General features: G+C 32.3%; 1 protein-coding gene across 4 annotated transcripts in view; it reads right to left on the bottom strand.

Annotated features, from left to right (window-relative positions):
• Positions 1–4124: 4124 nt before the first annotated feature.
• Positions 4125–19539, bottom strand: part of LOC135128126 (uncharacterized protein) — a 513893-nt gene continuing 498478 nt past the window's right edge. For 3 of the 4 annotated variants that reach the window (XM_064054997.1, XM_064054998.1, XM_064054999.1), the window contains 2 exons: positions 13133–13238; positions 4125–6033 (listed from right to left, as the gene is read on the bottom strand). In XM_064054997.1, coding sequence (XP_063911067.1) covers positions 5581–6033; positions 13133–13238 — 559 coding nt within the window. In that variant the 3' untranslated portion in view covers positions 4125–5580. Of the gene's footprint in view, positions 6371–13132; positions 13239–19539 lie in introns of all 4 variants that reach the window. The other variant, XM_064055000.1, reaches the window with a different exon arrangement.

Raw genomic sequence — 19539 nt, 5'->3', positions numbered from 1 at the left:
ATTCGTTTGACTGGCAAGTTTTTCGTCAATACGACCCTCTGTTTTAGAACGAAACAAAGCGCAACACAAAGCATTTTTGTGGCCAGAAGAATTCTCATGTTCTAATAATCTTGCGTTTATGTTTTTCCAGTCTTTAATTCCATGGAGAGAAATGGCTGTTTTTGTTTTGAATAATTTGCAAATATAGTAATAAACTGACCCTGTAGTTCCACCATAAATTAACCATTCCCGCTTTACTGTTTCACCATTCGCCATCACACGATAAAAATATGACTTTTTAAATGATCTTTTCCATGTTCCTGTGGGCCCAGTGCCATGGATTTCGGATGCAAAAATATCTCCGTTCATCTGATTTGGTCTGTTTAAGAGAATATAACTACGAAAATTATCCGAAATCACATCGGGCCATAATGCAGGATCTCGAGAATATTCTGCATATGATGATGAGTTTGGTCCCGCCTCGTTTTTTTCTACTAGGTCTTCAGTGTTAGATGATGATAAGCTAGCAGTGCTAGGTTCCAGATTGTTCTCTGAAAGATGAACATCTAACGTAATGCTTTCTGAGATGCTATCCGATGTTTGAACTGCAGAATTAAAAATATGTTACCTAAATGATGACGGACTTAGCACTAAATGACACAATAAGCGATAATTAAATTAATAATAATTAATTCGTATGTAGGTACACCTACCGACTACTTGTTGTTTACTTTCTTGCTTCATAGTTTCCTTTTTCAGAAAACTTGCAAGTGAATTTCTCTGCGTCTTGTTTTCTTCCTCTTGAAAGGTTTTTCTTTTTCTTTTTTGGGTTCCTGACATAGGTTTTGAAGCCCTTTTGAAACCAAAATTAATTAAAAAATAAACAAAACACTAAACTAGACGATACACAATCCAATTTTCGACAAGAAAAGCGAAACAACAAATGCCTTGTTTTATGGTACCTACTGTAATGTATTGTTATTATTTTAAATTGTGCATAATTAATTTTTAATAACTTTTCTGCACTTATTTTTACTTGTTCAACATTGAGCACCGAGCAAAATTCTCGACCTACTCATTGAATGACCCAATTTCTTTAAATTTTGTTTCACAATACGTATCTCAACGTGGTACCATGCTGTGAGGATTATATGTATAAGGGATAATAATCCCTTATAATTCTCGAAACTGATAAGTTTCGAGGTAAGAAATGTGGGTTGCAGCAATCTGAAAATGACTACGCTATTCACTGGTAAAGAGCTTTAAATAAAAAAAAAAAAATGAAGCGTCGAGAAAACATCAAAGTGGCCATTTGTCCGATAGGCTCGATTACTATACTTCTTTAGGAAGTAATAAACTTAAATTAAGAAATGGTGAAATGAGTGATACAATAAGATATAAAGTAGTCCAAGAGCTATAAGGTTATGTGACCATTGTAAAAGTAGTTGACCGCAAATAAATACCCCCTTTGTGTGGTTCGCACTAAGCTTACCGGTTGGCAATAAATCATCTTCTAAACATTTCTTGCTGAGATTTAGATATTTAGTGAAAGTCGCTCCTAAACGAAACGACAACAGCCGGTCGAGCTGCAATGGAGACGCTATTTACGACCCTAAAAACTTTTCTATTGTGAACAAGTTAACTTCGATACAATGGGATAACGTTTAGCTCTTGGACTACTATACATCAACAATGATCTAATAAAAAATAACAAAACATACAGGAGATATTAAAAAAAACGTTATGAAGGAAAGACAAAAAAATAACGTCGTGAAAATTGGATACTAGACATTTACAGTAAATTGATAAATGGATTAGGAACAAAGAAAGGCAAGAACTGGAAGAAGAAAAAAGTCCAAAAGCGGTACAAAAAACTCCATAAAAACTAAGGAAGAACAACAGTAGAACGGAAACTTGGAAATTAGTGACTTGGAATGTAAGAGGAATCAATAACAAAGAACAAGAATCATGCTATGAAACTAAAAAAAAAGACACGGAGAAAAAATACGGGAAGATGGTCATCCACTTGTATAATATAGTGGAGTTAAACAGGAAGAACGAGCAGCAGCAAACACGGAAAATTATTAGAAAATGGGAAGGACATACAGGAAGGATACTTACAATAGAAATCGATTCAATTGACTGTTCCTGGTTTTAACACAATTTAACAGTCATGAAATTGTTCATATAAAGCACAAATTGGAAAAGTTACTTATTCAGGCTTCACTCTTTTGTTTATACGTTTTATGAAAGTTTTTGGATGTTTTTACTTAAGTATTTTACAATATTGTAATGCGTTATAAAATACATTTCTTAGCTTCTTACTCGAGACTGATAATAACAGTTCTTTTAAGGCATTTAATCTGATCTAAACGTTGATCCATTTGGAGACAAAAGACCTAGAAATCTCCAACAGTCAAGCTTGCTTCAAGTCTAATTATTCTCTCGCAGGTTTAATAATTTTCTTGCGGCTTGAATTTGATCATTTATTCTCGAAGTACGTCGTGCGTTTCCGAGACCAGCTAACTGTGAACTGTTCGTATGTAATATGTACTTTTTTTGTTAATTAATGACTTTAACCTGGTATAAATTCTTTCTTGTTTAAAATTGTTGATAAAGTGTCACTTAATTTAACACCCTGTAAATTTCGAGTTGGTTGAAATTCTTGATCGAGTGTGGCGTAGGTAATTCCTTTAAGTAAGTAATTTTAAACTTTTTCAGGTATCATTTTAAATTCGAGAGAGATAGAATTTTTCGCTTGATGAAAGCGGACAAGGTTTCCTAGTTAAAGGTTGCGCTTTAGTTACTGGTCAAATAGATGCTGGAAATTGAGACCTGTGTCCCGTGGAACGCAAACATAAGTATATTATATCCTTTCTCGGCTGGTTCTGTGATTATTTTATTGTTTTGGTATACTAAAGACAAACAACAAATAAAAACAAACAGCGTATTGTAAGAAAAATGGAAAAAATATTTGAAGGGCCGAATAACGACAAATTATGAAGAATACAAAACAAAGAATAAAAGTTAGAAACATGGTGAAAGAAGAAACACAACAGCTGCAAAAAGTTTGGAAAGAAGATGGGAATTACTCGTAACAGTAAAGAAAAAAATGTATAAGAATAAGAAATATAAAGCAGCAATATACTCATGTAAAGAACAAAAAAGGAAAATATTAACCAGTGACACTGTAATAATGAAACGGTGGACGAAACAACAGATGAAAATGAAGACGAAGACACAGACATAAATGAACAAACGGATAATGAAGATAAGTCAGGAAGACATAGAGAGCCATTAGTAACATACGAAGAATTGAAAGAAATAATTGAATTTTTAAAAAATGGGAAAGCTCCGGAAATGATAGGATAACTACAGAAGTGTTGAAATATATGGCAGTAGAGGGAGAAGAGTTATTCCGGACGATATGTATTAAGGCACGGAAAGAAGACCAAAAGATTGCAATCTTAACCCCCATATTTAAATCAGGGGACACAAGAAATAGTAATAATAACACAACACTCAAAGATATGAAAGAATATTAAAAAACAAACTATTTATATAAGTGTACTATGTAGAATCGGGCTTAGAAGAAACACAAAGTGCATTCCGTACTGGCAGAAGTGTAAACGATCATATCGAAAGAGGAATCAGTGTTCTTTGTCGGGGTACGATGTCAATTGGAAAGGCTACAGCGTTTCACTTTGTGAATGTAAATTAGCTGTGTTTGGGGATACATGTATTTTGGAATAAATAGTAGAGCAAGTTAATCAAATTTGGTGATGACCGTTGTTTACTTACCTTTTTGAAATAGCAAAAAAATCGATTTTTTTTTTGTCGATGAATGGGCACAGAATAAAGTGACTGGACATGTTTTATTAATTAATTTATTTTATAACATGTAATAATGCTATAATTTATTTTTACATTAAAAAATAATATTCCCTAATACATCATCATTAGAAATAGATTTGTTACTACTAAATAAATAATTAGTTACACGAATTTGATGATAAAATTTTAATAAAATAAGACAAAAATAAACAATATGACACAAATTCATAGTTCTCGTTACTTTTAACAGATTATATGATTAATAATTATATTTTACACTTAAAGCCTAAGAATAATAACACGTTTGATTTAAGTCATTTTATTATCGTTATTGTAACATCACATATATTCAGAAGATTTATCTATCTATTAATATTATGAGATTTGGTTTTGTTTTATCTTTGGTAAAAACAAGAAAAATATTAAACGTACATATTGGGTGAAACCGTGCAATAATTAAAATAATACATTAGAATGAACATTAAAAAAAATCTCTCAAGCATAATTATTGTTTTTAGAAAAATATTCTTCAACAGTTTCAAACTTAACTTTTTATAACAGCATTTGAGCACAAACATTCTTTAAAGTAATATTACTAAATTCAAGGAGTTCATAACAGTGAATAAGTTTTTATAATATACTTCCTTTAAGTCATCTCTTGCGAAGTTTTTGAAAATGATTGTTAATTTTTGTTATGACATTGTGTTCACAATTGTTACATTTTTATTGATATAGATTCACTTGCACAGCGTCTTTAAAAAATTTGCATAGGAGAGCAATATATTTTTGTCTGAAATATAGTATATAAGCCATCCAGAAATTTAGTAGTTCTGCGACTTTTGGCTTTTAATCTCTTTAAATAATACCCTCAACCAGATAAGCTTGACCATCGTAAAAACAGGCAAGCAAGACGAATACATGAATGAAGGGAAGCGTGCCAGCCCAATGTAACAAAGAGCGGCTACTGAAATTTGGGATGGTGCCATAAATTTGCATTCAATAAACCTGCATTATTCGTTGACAAGGGATGTGGAGTCAAAGTCGTCAAACCATTAAATTCGTGGATGCCCTATACACCGCTTTTTTAAACTTTGACAGTGCGTGTAGAAATTACAAAGTGATGGAAATTACCATGATCTTTGAGATAATTTTAGCTTTTTGTGGATTATAGTGGGGTATATATCTTGAAAAGTCATTTTTTTAAAGGTTGTTAGCTAGTTCTGTGCATAAATTATTTTAATTATTGCGATTTTTGTCCCATTTTCTACACTATTACATAATAAAGTGACGGATCAACAAAACGAATGGAATAAATAATTATACAGTAATAATTTAAAATTACTTTCGGCAGTTGGTACGCATAAGGTAGGTTTATTTGCAAGTATTTTTTGTACCACTTGATTATAGTAAAAATTAAATGTGTTGGTAAAATATGACAACCTACCTAATGCACCCGTGTAACATAAAGATAATATATAATTTTGGTATTGATAAAGATATTATTTTAAGTACTCACGAACCGTTAAAGAAATCAGCTGGACACGTTATAAGGAGTATGTTAGTACTTATCTGTTTTCATTTTTTTCCATAAATCAAAAGACGTCAAATTATAAGTTCACGATCATTTAAAAATTGGACTAGTCTTTAGAAAATGAACGTGACAATAAATGGAAAAAATGAAAACGATATGAACGCCTACCAGCGAAATATTTACAAATTTAATATTAAAATGTACAACAATGTATTTGACGACGACTTACAATATATTTACAATTCCGCATGATCTAAACTATTTGGTTGATAAAATAAGTCAGTACTGTTAGACCGCAGTTCCCGTTTCGGAAATACGTGGTCATAATACTTTTCGTTTTCAATTTGCAATGGTTTAGGTCTAGGCCTGTTATCTTTATTTTTATTATATTTTTTAAGAGATCGGCGAACGTACTTATTATCGACAGGCAAAGACGCTCGATGTGAACCCATTGCTAATGTGTTATACGACCAATTATCGAAAGGTTTTTGGTTCGAATATCTGTTAAAACTATAATACTTGCTTCTATCCTGGAAACTTTTTTCAGTATCGTTATCATCTGATTCGAAGAAATTGAGTGATAATTCGCGATTTCGCAAGTGTAGAGTATTGGGTTCTAGGCCAGAGTAGACGTTTTCTTTTGGTTTTTCTTCTACACTATTTCTACCATTGAATGTGAGTGTGGTATGCTATATTTACAGCAGTATGTTAGATTGTGTTAGTCTGTACTGTTAGAAAAACGAACGATTAAAATTCACCCACTGTGTAAATTGAGCAGAGAATAACAAATGTATAATTATAAATACTTATGTAAACAATATGAGTATTGAAATTATTAGTGAATTTCACCTGTAACTGATTTAAATAGTTCGTTTTTCGAGGTTCTACAATTTACAATGAATGAAGTAATAATAATTAAGTGTAGTGCGATGATCTTCTAGCCGACTGAGGTACCACATCGACCAGCGACAACGGGCAGGATTAGAATCATGTGAGGTGGTTTGAGAATGTGCTCAGGACAGGAGTCTGTGTGGAAAATCAGTGTAAGTGTAATTATGTACAGTGTAAATCATGTTGTACAACAGCCTTGTTACATGACACTGTTAAGATTTCCTACAAATTCTAAACATCTAGAGAAATGCTAGAACCCACCACAATAAGTGTTGTTTTATTCGTTAGAAACCTAATTTATAGTTAAACAAATTTGTATATGATTCTAAATTAGAAAAATGTTCACAGTCAGTAATGTACATAACTTCAAATATGAAGTCCATTTCCTGGACTTGAATAAAATGAATTCTTTAAATGTCAATAGAAAAAAGGAAAAATACATAACAAAAATTTTCTAAGATGTTGCTTATAAAGTTTTAGCATAAACAAAACATATAACAACCTTCATTCGGTATTTTACTTGTTTGTTCCACTGAAAACTGGTGTCTTTAACTTTTCTCAAATCACATGCAACAGTAACACTTACCTAGTTAATAAGGCAACAAAATTTGGGATAACAATTAATTTTTGTTTTTTTAATAGTTGAAAATCTGTTTTGTAATTTTACGTGTTGTGTAGAGATTTATACATTTGTTATTGGTTACGTCCACGGTTCTATCGACATATTTTTAATGTGGTGTCGATTTCTAAAAAAAAATAGTGTAGGTATAGGTGGACGGTATGTTAGAAATATTTTGATCTGATTCGTTTAAATTTATTAAATGCGATTTTTCACATTATATTCTGTGCCGAAATAATTATCCATTTTGACTGATAGTTTCAATGTTATCGTTTGGTACATGCTACAGTGGAAATACTTTGAGAGTGTCGCGGTTTCATTTGTGAATTTAGGTGCAGAGATTGTCATTTGTGTGTGTTTTTAAGGCGTAACACAACTTGCTTTTTTCGAATAAAATATCCTGTATTTGTTTACATATTCTGATTGACTTGTTCTTAGGATTTATAATCACATTTTATTTTTGAAAGTGCGATACGACGTTGCTACGCTATTTCAGTTTTCTTGAATTTTTTTGGCGATGGAAGGATTAATAAAAAAATGGACAATGGGCTTATTTTTAAAATCTGTGTTACAACATTTCTGTTGAAAAAAAGATAATAAAAAATAGAGTAAGATGCAATAATAAAATATTGAAATAGCGACGTTTGAAAATTGTAGCGTTTTAGAATTTTTTATGAACACGTTGTATAGGTATTAGGGATGTACCGACTAGTGGCCGACCGGTCGGATAAGCCGACTATTCGGCCGTTTTTCATCGTCGGCTGCAGTCGGCGACTGGTCGGCTAAACAGCCGATCGGTCGGTTTTTTTTATTAAAATTAAAATAGTATATAAAACAATTAAACCTGATTTACAGAACCTCAATTAAATATTTAATTGCGATTTAATTTTTAACTCCGCGTTAAAGTACCATGTGACCGACTCTACGCCAATCAGACGTCGCTAATGGCCTTGTTAAATGCGCGATCAACTTAAGCTCAGTTAAAATATTGGATAAACTGGCCCTAAATTGTGTTATTCTTTATTTTTGTACTGAGTTACTAAAAAAAATTAAATGTTAAAATTATCTAAACAAATTTAACACATTTTTTGGAAAACAAAGGAACTTTAGTTATTCCTTTTATTAAAATAAACAATTTTTTAAGGTAATCAGAGAAACAGAAAAAAAAACACACTGTCTGTCGCATTTATGAACCGGTTTTAGCAAAGCCGAACAGTCGGCCGACCAGTCGGTTTTTATTGGCCGAACAATCGGCTAGTCGGTTAGTCGGCCAGACCTACAGTCGGTACATCTCTAATAGGTATTAAAATTTTATGAACATTTGCATTACTAAAAAATTCAAGAAAAATAAACAACAACATTTCAAAAATAAACTACAATTATGAAGCCCATGAAGAGGGCAGTGAAAATGTTTAAAAATGTAGAGAGTGTTCTATTTAAAAAAAATCGAAAACCGACCACACATAATCGAAAATAATTTTGATGTATGGTACTCAAAGAACCGTACGAACTTTAAATTCTGACTTTTCTCTAATAATTACTGAGACATCGAGGACCGCGCTTAAGCTAATGATACCACAAGTCAAAGAATAAGTTATAGTTTGTGATGACTCAATATTTTCTCACAGTATTGTCAGTCCATTAAAAATAGTATCGAACTTAACACATTAATGAAAAAACGAACTCAACTCGCATTTGAAAAACAGTGAGAATTTTGATTATTTGAAAGTGAGAGTGCAGATTGAAAATCCAATTTTGACAGGTGTTTGACAGCAACACTTAAAGTAAATTGAATATTACAGCGTTGTGGCGTGTTTTCAACGTTAAATGCAGCAGCTTATCCGAACTGCGGTGCATTTTTAATGCGTAACCGCACTGTGGTAAAATTCTTAATTTGGGGTTAAGTTGTCTCGTTTTGATCAGTGTGATCGACACTGTTATTTAATCCTCAAAATTCTGAATCAAGAACTTTAAAAATTCAGTAATAGTAAAGTGAACTACTACGATTCGAGAATGGACCGCAATTCGGTCAGAAGTATACATGTAGCTAACTACCTGAGATTTGAGGAAAATTTACACCGCAATTCGGATACGACCAAATGCATGTTGGTGACTCTACAAAACGTGAATATGTTGCATTTGTGCATTATTATTTTACAATTAATAGTAATAATATTTGCAAAACGGGTTATGTTAATGTCATTTAACTTGCCAAGTGGAAACGCTTTTGATGCTGTTAGTTTTCATAAATCAAAAATTGCAGTAATTAACATTTGTAGTAGGGGCGCTTGGGGTAATGGAAGCTAGCGGGTTATGGGAACTATTATAATAGACGTATAGTCTCTGAAATACTACAAGGTTATATGGTCCCACAAAACTTAATAATGGGGTGTTATAATTCCTTTTGTGCGGCTGGTTACCGACTCAAGCCTAGCGTCGTAAATCAAGGATTTGTTTCAATATCTTTTTGGTACATTTACAAATACAATTTGTCTTTTACAACTGTGGGTTTATTATTAACTGCTCCATTGTCGTCTTCACAATATCCTAATTTTACAACAGCCATATAACCTTGTAGTATTTCGGAGACTATACTTAGGAAGGCTCCCGGCTTGGAAATAATTTGAACGACTTCGGCGATCTGGGTTCAATCATGTGATCGCCGCCAGTCACTTCAGTCCAACAAATGTGGCGGCTTTGAACTCAAGTTGTTTTTGGGTTTTCCTCTTAAAAACATAAAATTCTCGAATTCAAAGTAAACAGCTAAACATTTCTCATTGAATTGCGTTGTGTGTTTGTTCTATAGTTAATTTTATTAAATTAAATTAAATTATATTAAAAATAAAATTTATTTTTGTTATTTTTATTAATCCGAATTGTTTATTTGTTGGATAATGGGACCCAGGGTGCTCTCATTACCCCTTTACCAATTTGTGTTGATTATGTGGTAATTATTTTACCAAATGTGTACTCGTTAAGAAGTTTATAATTAGTATTAGCTAGCTGCGGCAAAATGTTATTTGAGTTTGTTAAGTTTAGAATAATAGCTCCTGTTACACATATAGGAAAATTTTGCCCAGACTAAGATTATTTTTGAAGAATTTCTGTCAATTTTTAATTAATGGTTAAATTAATGCTACCTTTATGATTACAACAATAAATTTTTTAACTTTTCCGTCCATAGCTGCAATTACCCTGCGCTCCCCTAGTAATAATGCATGACATTTTCTTTAATAAGTAGGTGGTATAATGTTACTTTAGGTATAACTTAAAATGTATTGCTTGACCTATTTAACATTCCGACACCAAATGTTTAATGTTTTTACATACATTTTATTTGAATAGTGTGATTTAGTAAAAGTGATGAACAATAGGGTATTGTTACTTAATAAAAATGGAATTTCTACCAGAGACTACCGCTCCATACTTATAAAAAATACAAAAAAACATCTATGGAGTAAATTGTATAACAAATCCAGTAACAAGAAGCTTAAACTTTTTTAGAAGTGTTATATTTTAGAAACAAACCATTAAAAAAAACGCGAAAACTATATTAAACAAGTAAAAGCTGAAATCTTTTTAACAACAAGTAAATACAGAAATTATGGATGCTGTTAAAAAAATCCGATGACGTCACAACTTTGATATTGCCACATGCTTTTTTTTTCAGTTCTTTTTTTTTAATGCACAGGGTTTGAATTCCTTAAAATTGGGAATTACTATGTCCTCTTTAAAACAATGAATAAACGAACAGCAGTATGTTATTTAATAATAATAATTATAGATCATTTCAGACATTTAAATGTCTATTTAAATAGCATCTAGCTGAAAGCTGTAAATTTATCCCTACCAGACACTGGAGTGCTTTATCAATTTTTCTTGCAGCATTTTTTATAAAGTTTGTTTTTACGATACTAGCATGTTTATTCATTTACCTTACTAAAAAATTAATAAGGTAAATTAAAATTTTAACAAGTTGTTCATCCAAGGCACTTAAAACTATATGTGGATTTAATTTATCATCATGTTTTTGCACGGAAAGTTTGTTCTAACGTTGTATTAAATTTCCATATTTTTTCACAATAAATAACAGAATTAATTAGTAAAAATGTCTGGGTTGAAATAAACTTAGCCATGTATTTAATTTTTTGTCAGATTAAAAAAAAAAAATAAAAATGTTAGGAGCGTTTTTGCCTTATTTAATTTGAATAATTGTGAGATGTCTACGTATTTAATAATTACATAAATTATAATTTCGAGTATTAAAAGAGTACTCAATGAAAAAACTATAAGACGTGTTGCTCTTATATTTATCAAAGTTGTTTTGTAACGGAGCGAAAAAATCTAATGTCAAAATTAAAATTGTGTGGGTTATAATTGCTTTGGTGTTCAAAAACTACGTGCGTTAAATTTTATAAAAACGTAAACTGCTAAAAGTGAATTCTATTGTTTACATCAGGTTACAAAAAATAAACGATCTATGCTGCATTTAGTATAACGAGCATTAAGAAGTTTTACACCAGAAGCTTGATCCAGATTTTATAAATCTGAAAAATTATCGTTTTCATAATTTCGTCATTCTTAACAAATCAAATTCTCACTGTGACAATACTGTTCAAAGTATCTCCATTTTTGTTTGGTATAAATCTATCGCAAACTGGCTCACGCGACTATATTTCGTTTGTTTCAAGTATCTCGTTATTTTGAGTGCATAACAACAAATATTTTTAAAGAAAATGTTGCAGTTCTGGGATCCTGTGTGCAGTGTTTCGTGGAAAAATATTTTGGATGCTGTTGTACAACATATAGAAAAGTTAAGTGTGTGCGTGCCAGACAGCAATATATAGGATAATGCAGAAGTGTCAATTTTTCCATATCCTAATATTCTGAGGCAAATTACTGTTACTGTGAATAGGCAAAAACCAGTCGAAACTCGCAACACTACGGTGTTAGTTGGTGCATGTGCAAATATTTACAAAGTGCAAAGTGCGTTAGTGTATGATAATTACAAGACATTCTCTATGTACAAATTCTACTTCCAATCTGGTAGTTTAGTGGATTAGGTTTAAGTTTGCCGTAGAAATAATAAAAGCAAAAAAATAGAGACTTCCCACCCTGTTTTATTTCACAAGAATCATTATTGTCGATTATTATTAGGAGTGTGTTTAAACTGTAGACATAAAACTTAAGGATTCTCTATTTTTCGCAGTTTTAATTAAATGAACACTAATAAAATAAAACGTTGTTAACTTATAACTATCGTTGAGATAAATGAAACTTGTAAACTAATAACAACATTATCTGGAAACGCTAAAATAAATCATGTCATGTCTAATGACGTTATTAGCTACAAGCATGAACAAGGCATACAAATTACAAATCAGCAGACAAACTTGCAGGTCTATTCCTATTGAATAAAAAACTTTGAGTCGTAGGTAAAGTTTACTGGGTGCGACTGTGATCAAAACAGTTCCAAATAGCAGTGTAAACTGTTTTGAAAATTGAATGGAACCTGTCGCCACATTGTTTGATAAAAATATCACGGCTCTCAGCTGCCATCGAATAGCACCGAGTGAAATTCAATTGGTTAGTTTAGAGAACGCTGCGCTTCCTTTTTAAGGTCCTGACAGAATTACAATTTATGAACCGCTCAAAACATTTTGGTCTTAAATCCAATAAGGAGAATTTGATTAGTCTGGGAAGTAGATGATTTGTTATGTTGTGCTCCGCATTTAGCCGATGCAAAATTTATTCGTAATACATTACTCCGATAGATAGGAAGTAATCCAATTTAGACAGCCTGAGCTAAGATAAAACCATCGACATTATGGCCGATGAAAATAATTCGATTGCATCGTTTCGAATTTTGATAATGGCTAAACTCCATTTGAATAAATTTGGTGCTCGGAGGTTATATATTTAAAATTAAGTGCACTGAGGACAATTTTCTGTCGAATTCCACCAGGAAAATTTGCCACAAAATAAAAGCTACACAATTTTTTTAGTCCGCTACTTTACCAATCTATCATAACGTTCAGTCGTAATCAATGTGTCCGTGAGGAATGTAAAAATGGGTACGAATGAAGGGTGAACCGGATAACAACTTTTCAGTTTTAGCACCGGTGGTTTTAGGCAGATTTGTATTTTCAAAACAGTTAACACTTGTACTCGATGACTGTGGCGGGTCGGCCGTGCTTAAAGCCGTTGTTCCGCCCCAGCCCGAGGGTGCAGTGCTACACTCTAGTGGGGGGTTGCAGCACCATGGCGGCGAGACGTACCTTCATGGCCTCTGGACTTCCGTGACCTCGAGAATTTGTTGTGTATATGGCATCTGCAGGAATGCCCCCTGGACCAGTGGCGGTTTTTTCTATGTCTACTTTTTGCCTACAACATAGATAAAATTTTGTTTATTTAGGTACTGGTACGATCGGCGGGATTTGCACCTACTTTTTCAAACATTGTCGAAATCCTAAATTTAACAAATTTTATTATTTATAATACTTTAATTATACATATTTTTTTATCAAGTTCTTTACGTAACTAACTCCCTTTGTCTTTATACTCTACTTAATAACGTGTTCGTTCTTTCTAACTTCTAATTTCTTTCTAATTCAAGAATACTTCCGAAAATACTTCCAACATTTAACAAACCATAATATAAGTACATTATTTTCATAATTGTGAATGTTGGAGTTATAAGTTTTGACAAATTAACATTCATTTCTCGGTGAGTGCTGATTTTCATTTAAAACCGTTCATATATGGGTTGTCGATTCTAAATGCAAAAGAACGAGTGGTGAAAGGCCATTACAGTCGATGCCTAAGTGGGGAACTCTACGAAAAGACCAAGAAATCCTTTGCCCTATAAAGAGTGAAAATTATGGAAATACCTCAGATGATATCCATCTCCACTGAATTTTTGTTATTCTTTTTTTTTATAATTCGAATTTCTTTAAACTGACGTTTTATCGTTCAGTTTTCAACTACTTTTGTCTGGACTTTTTTTTAAACTTCGTAATTTTGTGGCGTCGTTAACGTCGTTTGATCACTTTTGCCTAGGTAATTCTTTTCTAATTTCGCTGACGATATCTGTTTTAAAATATTCTTTGGCCATCTTGTGTCATTAATTCTATTTCCATAGCCAAACTATAGATTATATTCTAGCTTGAGCTGACAGCGTCTAAAACCCATTAGTCATGCATTTTATATGAGAGACTTCGCGGCATTGTTGTCAGTTGTTAAAAACGCATTAAAGAAGTCGATAGATGAATCTTAAATAATATGACATTAAGTCTTTGTCGTTTTGCATCATTCCTTTATTTATAAAAATTTCATAGTAAATCATAATAAATGCTGGTTGTCACATTTATTCCATAATAATCTATTTGAAGTTTTGTCTTAGTTTTTTAACGTTCGTCTAATATGAACAGTACTGATTCTAATAATGCAATTATTGTCATTATCATCGGGCGAGGAACATAACTTGTAATCGAGCCATCCTTGCAAAAAAAAGGCAAAAACTAAAATCCTTATAAACTGATTTTTAACTTTGATTTAAATTTTACGTTAATTTATTAATCAATCTCGCTGTGACTTTAACAACTGTCACATGAAACATTCCTTCTAACGTTACTTTTGTTATTGTTTCCTGGAGAAATATTCTTTATAGTTCTTTTCAAAACTATATTTGTGCGTATTTGCGTTTTCATTCAAAAATAGTATATCTATTGGAGTAGAAAGCGTTTATGATTGAGTCGTATTTTGAAATGGGTAGTAGACAAACGGTGTGTGGGAGTACTCGATTCAAGCGGATTGGGATGAATTCCGGGAAGAATTTCCAAACAACATCGGCAATTATGCTCATTTTTACAATACATTACGAGGTGCGACAAAGTTCCGAGAAACCTTGTCTCTAAAAAGAACGGAAGGAAGTGGCAGGTCGCAACATAAGGGAACTCTATAAAATATTGGAAATATTAGACAGATAATGGAGCACACCCCTACAACATTCACTGGAACTTGCCAAGCAATCTTGCGAAAAGATTTAGTTCTGTTTCCGTATCGAGTAATTTGTGTTTAAGAATTATATGAAGACGATTTTTCAGTTAGGGTTGACAATTCTCAGTAGTTTTTGGTCATACTTGATGACCGGCTGTTGGAGAAAACCAGGTTATTTTCAACAAGACGGGCCTACAGCGCATTCAGCTAGAACTACAGTAGCAATGTTACGGGAATTTTTTAACATATAATATTTAGTCGAAATACAGAGAATATCTGGGTCCCAAGAACCTCCTATTTAGGGAATATTATTTATCGAATACCTGTCAACAATTTTGAGGAATTAAGATTGAGAATGATAGAAAAAATTAACGACATAAACAAATAATACAGAGATATTGAGGCATGCGATCGATGGACTTAAATGAAAAGCTCATTTATGTTTACAAAAAGTTATTTTGACAGAATTACCCCTGAAATACAGTAAAACAAATCTAGTTTTTTCGAAAAATTATAAAATTTGATTATGCGAATTTTATTTTCTTATGAGAACCCTCGTAAGTTAAAATAAAGATATATATGTAACGTTAAAGTAAATGTAAAGAAGCGTGCTGGGCGTACATTCCAAATGCGTTTTCCCTTAACAAAATTTTGTGATGACGTCATCAACATTTTTGCAAAGACACGTATCTCAATTTGGATAGGTGCAGTGTAATACTAATAATAGCAGTATTGTATTCCCAAATTTTCGGGAAAACGAAGTGAGAAGTTCCCGATTTAATCAATGAAATAAATTGACTTATTCATTAATTTTTAAGTCACCCTGTAAAAGAAATTTAAAAACTTTTAATGCAACGATAAATCACGAGTATAGACTCATTGATCTTTATACCAGGTGTACAACATGTAAAGAAATAGTCCAAAATTCAGAAATATATTCTAACAATTAACAAAAATACGGTCAATAATGTGTTGATAATCTCACAAAACCTAAGAGATACAGGCCAACATTTTGGTCATTTCTTTACCTCTTGAAGGCCAACACGTGGTATAAAAATGAGTTGAAAAAATTATTATTTTTTGGTTTTGCACTTCTCATGTCAGTCAGTATACGAATATATGTATTGCAAATTATTGTTATTCAGTTTTGAATTTTTTCCAAAAATCCTGGACTAAAGCAGAAGCGTTTTTTATGATCGATAAAAGTAGTATATGTATGTGTACACATTTGGACAAAATTAACGCACACAAATTTGAAAATTCACAATATTATAAATGTTTATAATTTCGTAACTGTTGTAAGTACAAGCAAACTTTCCATCCCTTTTGACATCTCTAGCAAATTTCATATTATCAAAAATGCAATCAAAAGCCGTTTAGAAACCAAAAAAAAAAAAAATTGGTCGAACGTTATTTCGACAGGACTTCCCCCACCCCGAAATTATAGTCCAGCAAATCTCGCTTTTTTGAAAAATAAAAACCATGATTTTTAGAACTAAATAACATCCTATAAATATGTTTTGATACAATATAATTTTTTTTGTTTGTCTACGACACCCCCCTTTTTTTAAAGACACTACATATTTTTTTAAAGATTCTTGTAGACCTTGCTTGTTTAGATTCATTAGTGTATCATAACTAGAGACAGGCAAAGTTAGTACATGCGACTCCTACCACTTTCCTTCAGTAGCGCGGGATGTTCTTGTTTCGCTTCGCTCATCGTTGCATGTTCGGTCGCGCGACCCTGGCCTGGCAATGAGAATGAGTAGTGGGAGAACTTTTTGAGCGCAACAACTAATTTTGCCCGTCTTTAATAACACTGATTCCAAGACGGAAACGGGGACCTATGTTTTTTTTTTAACTCGAAAGCTCGCCCGACGGACTCGATTACAATACTTCCTTTGCTTACGTCCAAGAACTAAAAAAATACCATAGGCTTTGTAGGCAATAAGGTCATCAACTTTACTGGGTGAGGGATACTTGATGCTCTATTTTGCAAATGTAAGGCGAAGAAATCATACAGGTTTTTATTCTCGAAGACCAAGGAAAGGGCGAAAACGATGTATTAATTCTAGAGACGGGCGTTTTATTATACAATCACCTTCAAATCGAAAATGAGCTCTCAACTGTTGGCGATATCGTAATATTGTTCCGAACAGTTTAAAACAATCACCAGGGAGCAAAAAGTTGCAAGAATACGTTTTACTAGAGACCATGGAGACTGGACTATTGAGAAAAGGAAGAAAGTTTTGTTCTTAGACGAGACGAAAGGAAGTCTAAGATCTCTAGGTGGACACGGACGTGCCTGGCAAGACCACGAAAAAGACTTGAAAGTAGTTTTACATCTCCAAAAATCCCATTTAGTGGTGGTTCTGTAATGTTTGGAGGGAGGGGGCATATCGTTGAATGATTGCACAGAGTTAGTTCTCATTCGTGGGAGTACCATGAATACAAATTTGTGTCTAGAAAACATCATAATTAAACATGTTATGTTTGCTCCCTTTGTGAACCCCCATTTTCTGTTCATGCAAGATATTGCTCGTCCTCACATAGTGAGAATAGTTATGGAGTATCTGAATGCTCTAGATATTCCTGTTGTGGACTGGTCAGCTAACACTCCCGATTTAAATTTCATTGAGCACCTACTACGCGTAATTACTTGTTAAATTATTTATTATTAAATATACAGCTTACCCAAAGGTATGGGTATTTACATCAAGTTTGTTAACACAATGATTTTTTATTGTAGTGGTGCGTTAATTTTGTACCTGCGTTTATAATTCTGTTTTCTTTTTTGGCTTGTTCGTAGATGATGCGATCTATGACAAATTGTTGTGCACAACTAAATCCTGCAATAAATTCCTTTTGTTTTTTGTTAATGATGTCGGAGTTAGAATAGTGTTGATAATTTTTTTTTGTGTTATACAGGGCTTTTATAAATGATTCTAAGGGCGTAGTTGACCATGGATTTCAAAAATCCCGTTTCGCTGAAATTGACGTTTTTCGAGTGCGAATTACAGTAATTCTCATTGATTCGAGCTCAAAACAACAAAACAGTCGTTTTCAAAACTCTTGGTGGTTGCGTATGAAAATTATGTTTTTGTGCTAGAAAATCGAAGACTGTAAAAATGGTTTATTCTGTTGAACAAGACACTTCTTTCATCGTTATGTCTTGTTATCGTAATGGGACTTCAGAAACGAAGAGTTTCTGTATTCTGTAACCGCTTGTAAGCAAGAATATCTGGCCAAATACCGTGATTTAATAATTCAAGAAACATCGTCAGAGGGTCACATTAGAGATGTAATCAACGGATTTATTCGAACTAGCAGTGTCAATAAAGCGAAATCTCGTGAAAGACTTGAGTAGAATTGAACAATTGAACAACGGGTCCAAAGTTTTGACGAAAGGATGCTACAGAAGATTTTTGAAATTAAAAAGAGAGTGAATATGTGCCTTGAACAAAATGATGAACATTTTCAACATTTACTGTGATGTTTAATTGCAATAAATTAGTTTCTTTTTATTGTAATGAATTAGTTTAATTTTTAAAAAAGATGTGAAGCATATAGGCAACCAGTTATACAGATGCGTGTGGTCTTTGTCATGCGTCCTTAGGCACTTTGTAAGTACAGTTAAACCTGAGAGGCGACACGTTTACATGACCTACTGCGACCCTATAATCATTTACAGAAACCCTGTATATGTATTAGCTTGGTACTTTATGAATAGTTGATACACATGTCTGTATTTTTATGTATTTGTTGTGGCATTATCTTTTGGTTTTAAATATGTGATGATGCAAAAATTTTGAAAACGTAGATGGGTTTAGGAGGACTTGGTTTAAGTCTCTTAAGATGAATATGAAAACAAGTGAACCTCTTGATCCAAAAACTATAGATTTTGTTTTGTCTTGGCTATTTCCAGGTTTGCGTTTTATTGGTAACCTTGATTAATTCATCGAGTGTTATTTTATTATCAAAATTATTATTAAATATCTTGAAATAAAAAAAACATACCTTTGTTTCTCTAAAAAAATATTTCGAAAATTCTAATGTAATACATACTTTGTTTTATTGCATAATTTGGTTTAGACACAAGTAGCAATTTTGAAATAACTTCGTAAATCAGTGGAAAACGCCTTGTAAATGAAAACATTTTTAATGAAACTTTTGTTGATGACAAAATTCTTCTTTTTGAGGCATCGAAACTTTTATAAAAATATTTATCTTATCTTGTGAGTACCATGTCCTTATGTTTAAAGTCTGATTTAAAAATACGTTTGACAAAATATTTAAGTCGTTTTTGAGGTTCAAAAGTCAATATACCTTAAATGAATAATGCTCATAGTAATCTTCTTTTGAAAAAATATCAGTCGACATTGTGCGTAAGGCTATGTTACAAAATTCGATACACCACGTACTGTATTAATTAGTACAAGTGAATAGAAAAATGATGTTTTATAATATAACTTAGTTACATATTTGGAGAAGAGGAAATGTTGCAATTTCAATGAATAAAGTTTCGGATGGTTTGACAGAGAAACATTTTAAGACGACTTTTGGATAGTAAGTATGTAAGTGGATTATAAATTTTGCGTACTTATTGTCTGTTTCAGCTTTGTAAACAATGATTATTGTTATAAAAGATTTTAGTTTCATTAGCAATTTTTGTGAGATAAAAAAGCCA

The sequence above is a fragment of the Zophobas morio genome, unplaced genomic scaffold, assembly GCF_036711695.1.
Source record: "Zophobas morio isolate AGI-343-1 ecotype UQ-CSIRO unplaced genomic scaffold, CSIRO_AGI_Zmor_V1 ptg000012l, whole genome shotgun sequence".
NCBI classification, from domain to species: Eukaryota; Metazoa; Arthropoda; class Insecta; order Coleoptera; family Tenebrionidae; genus Zophobas; species Zophobas morio.
The sequence above is the reverse complement of the archived record's forward strand: the minus strand, read 5'-3'. Positions and strand labels throughout refer to the sequence as shown.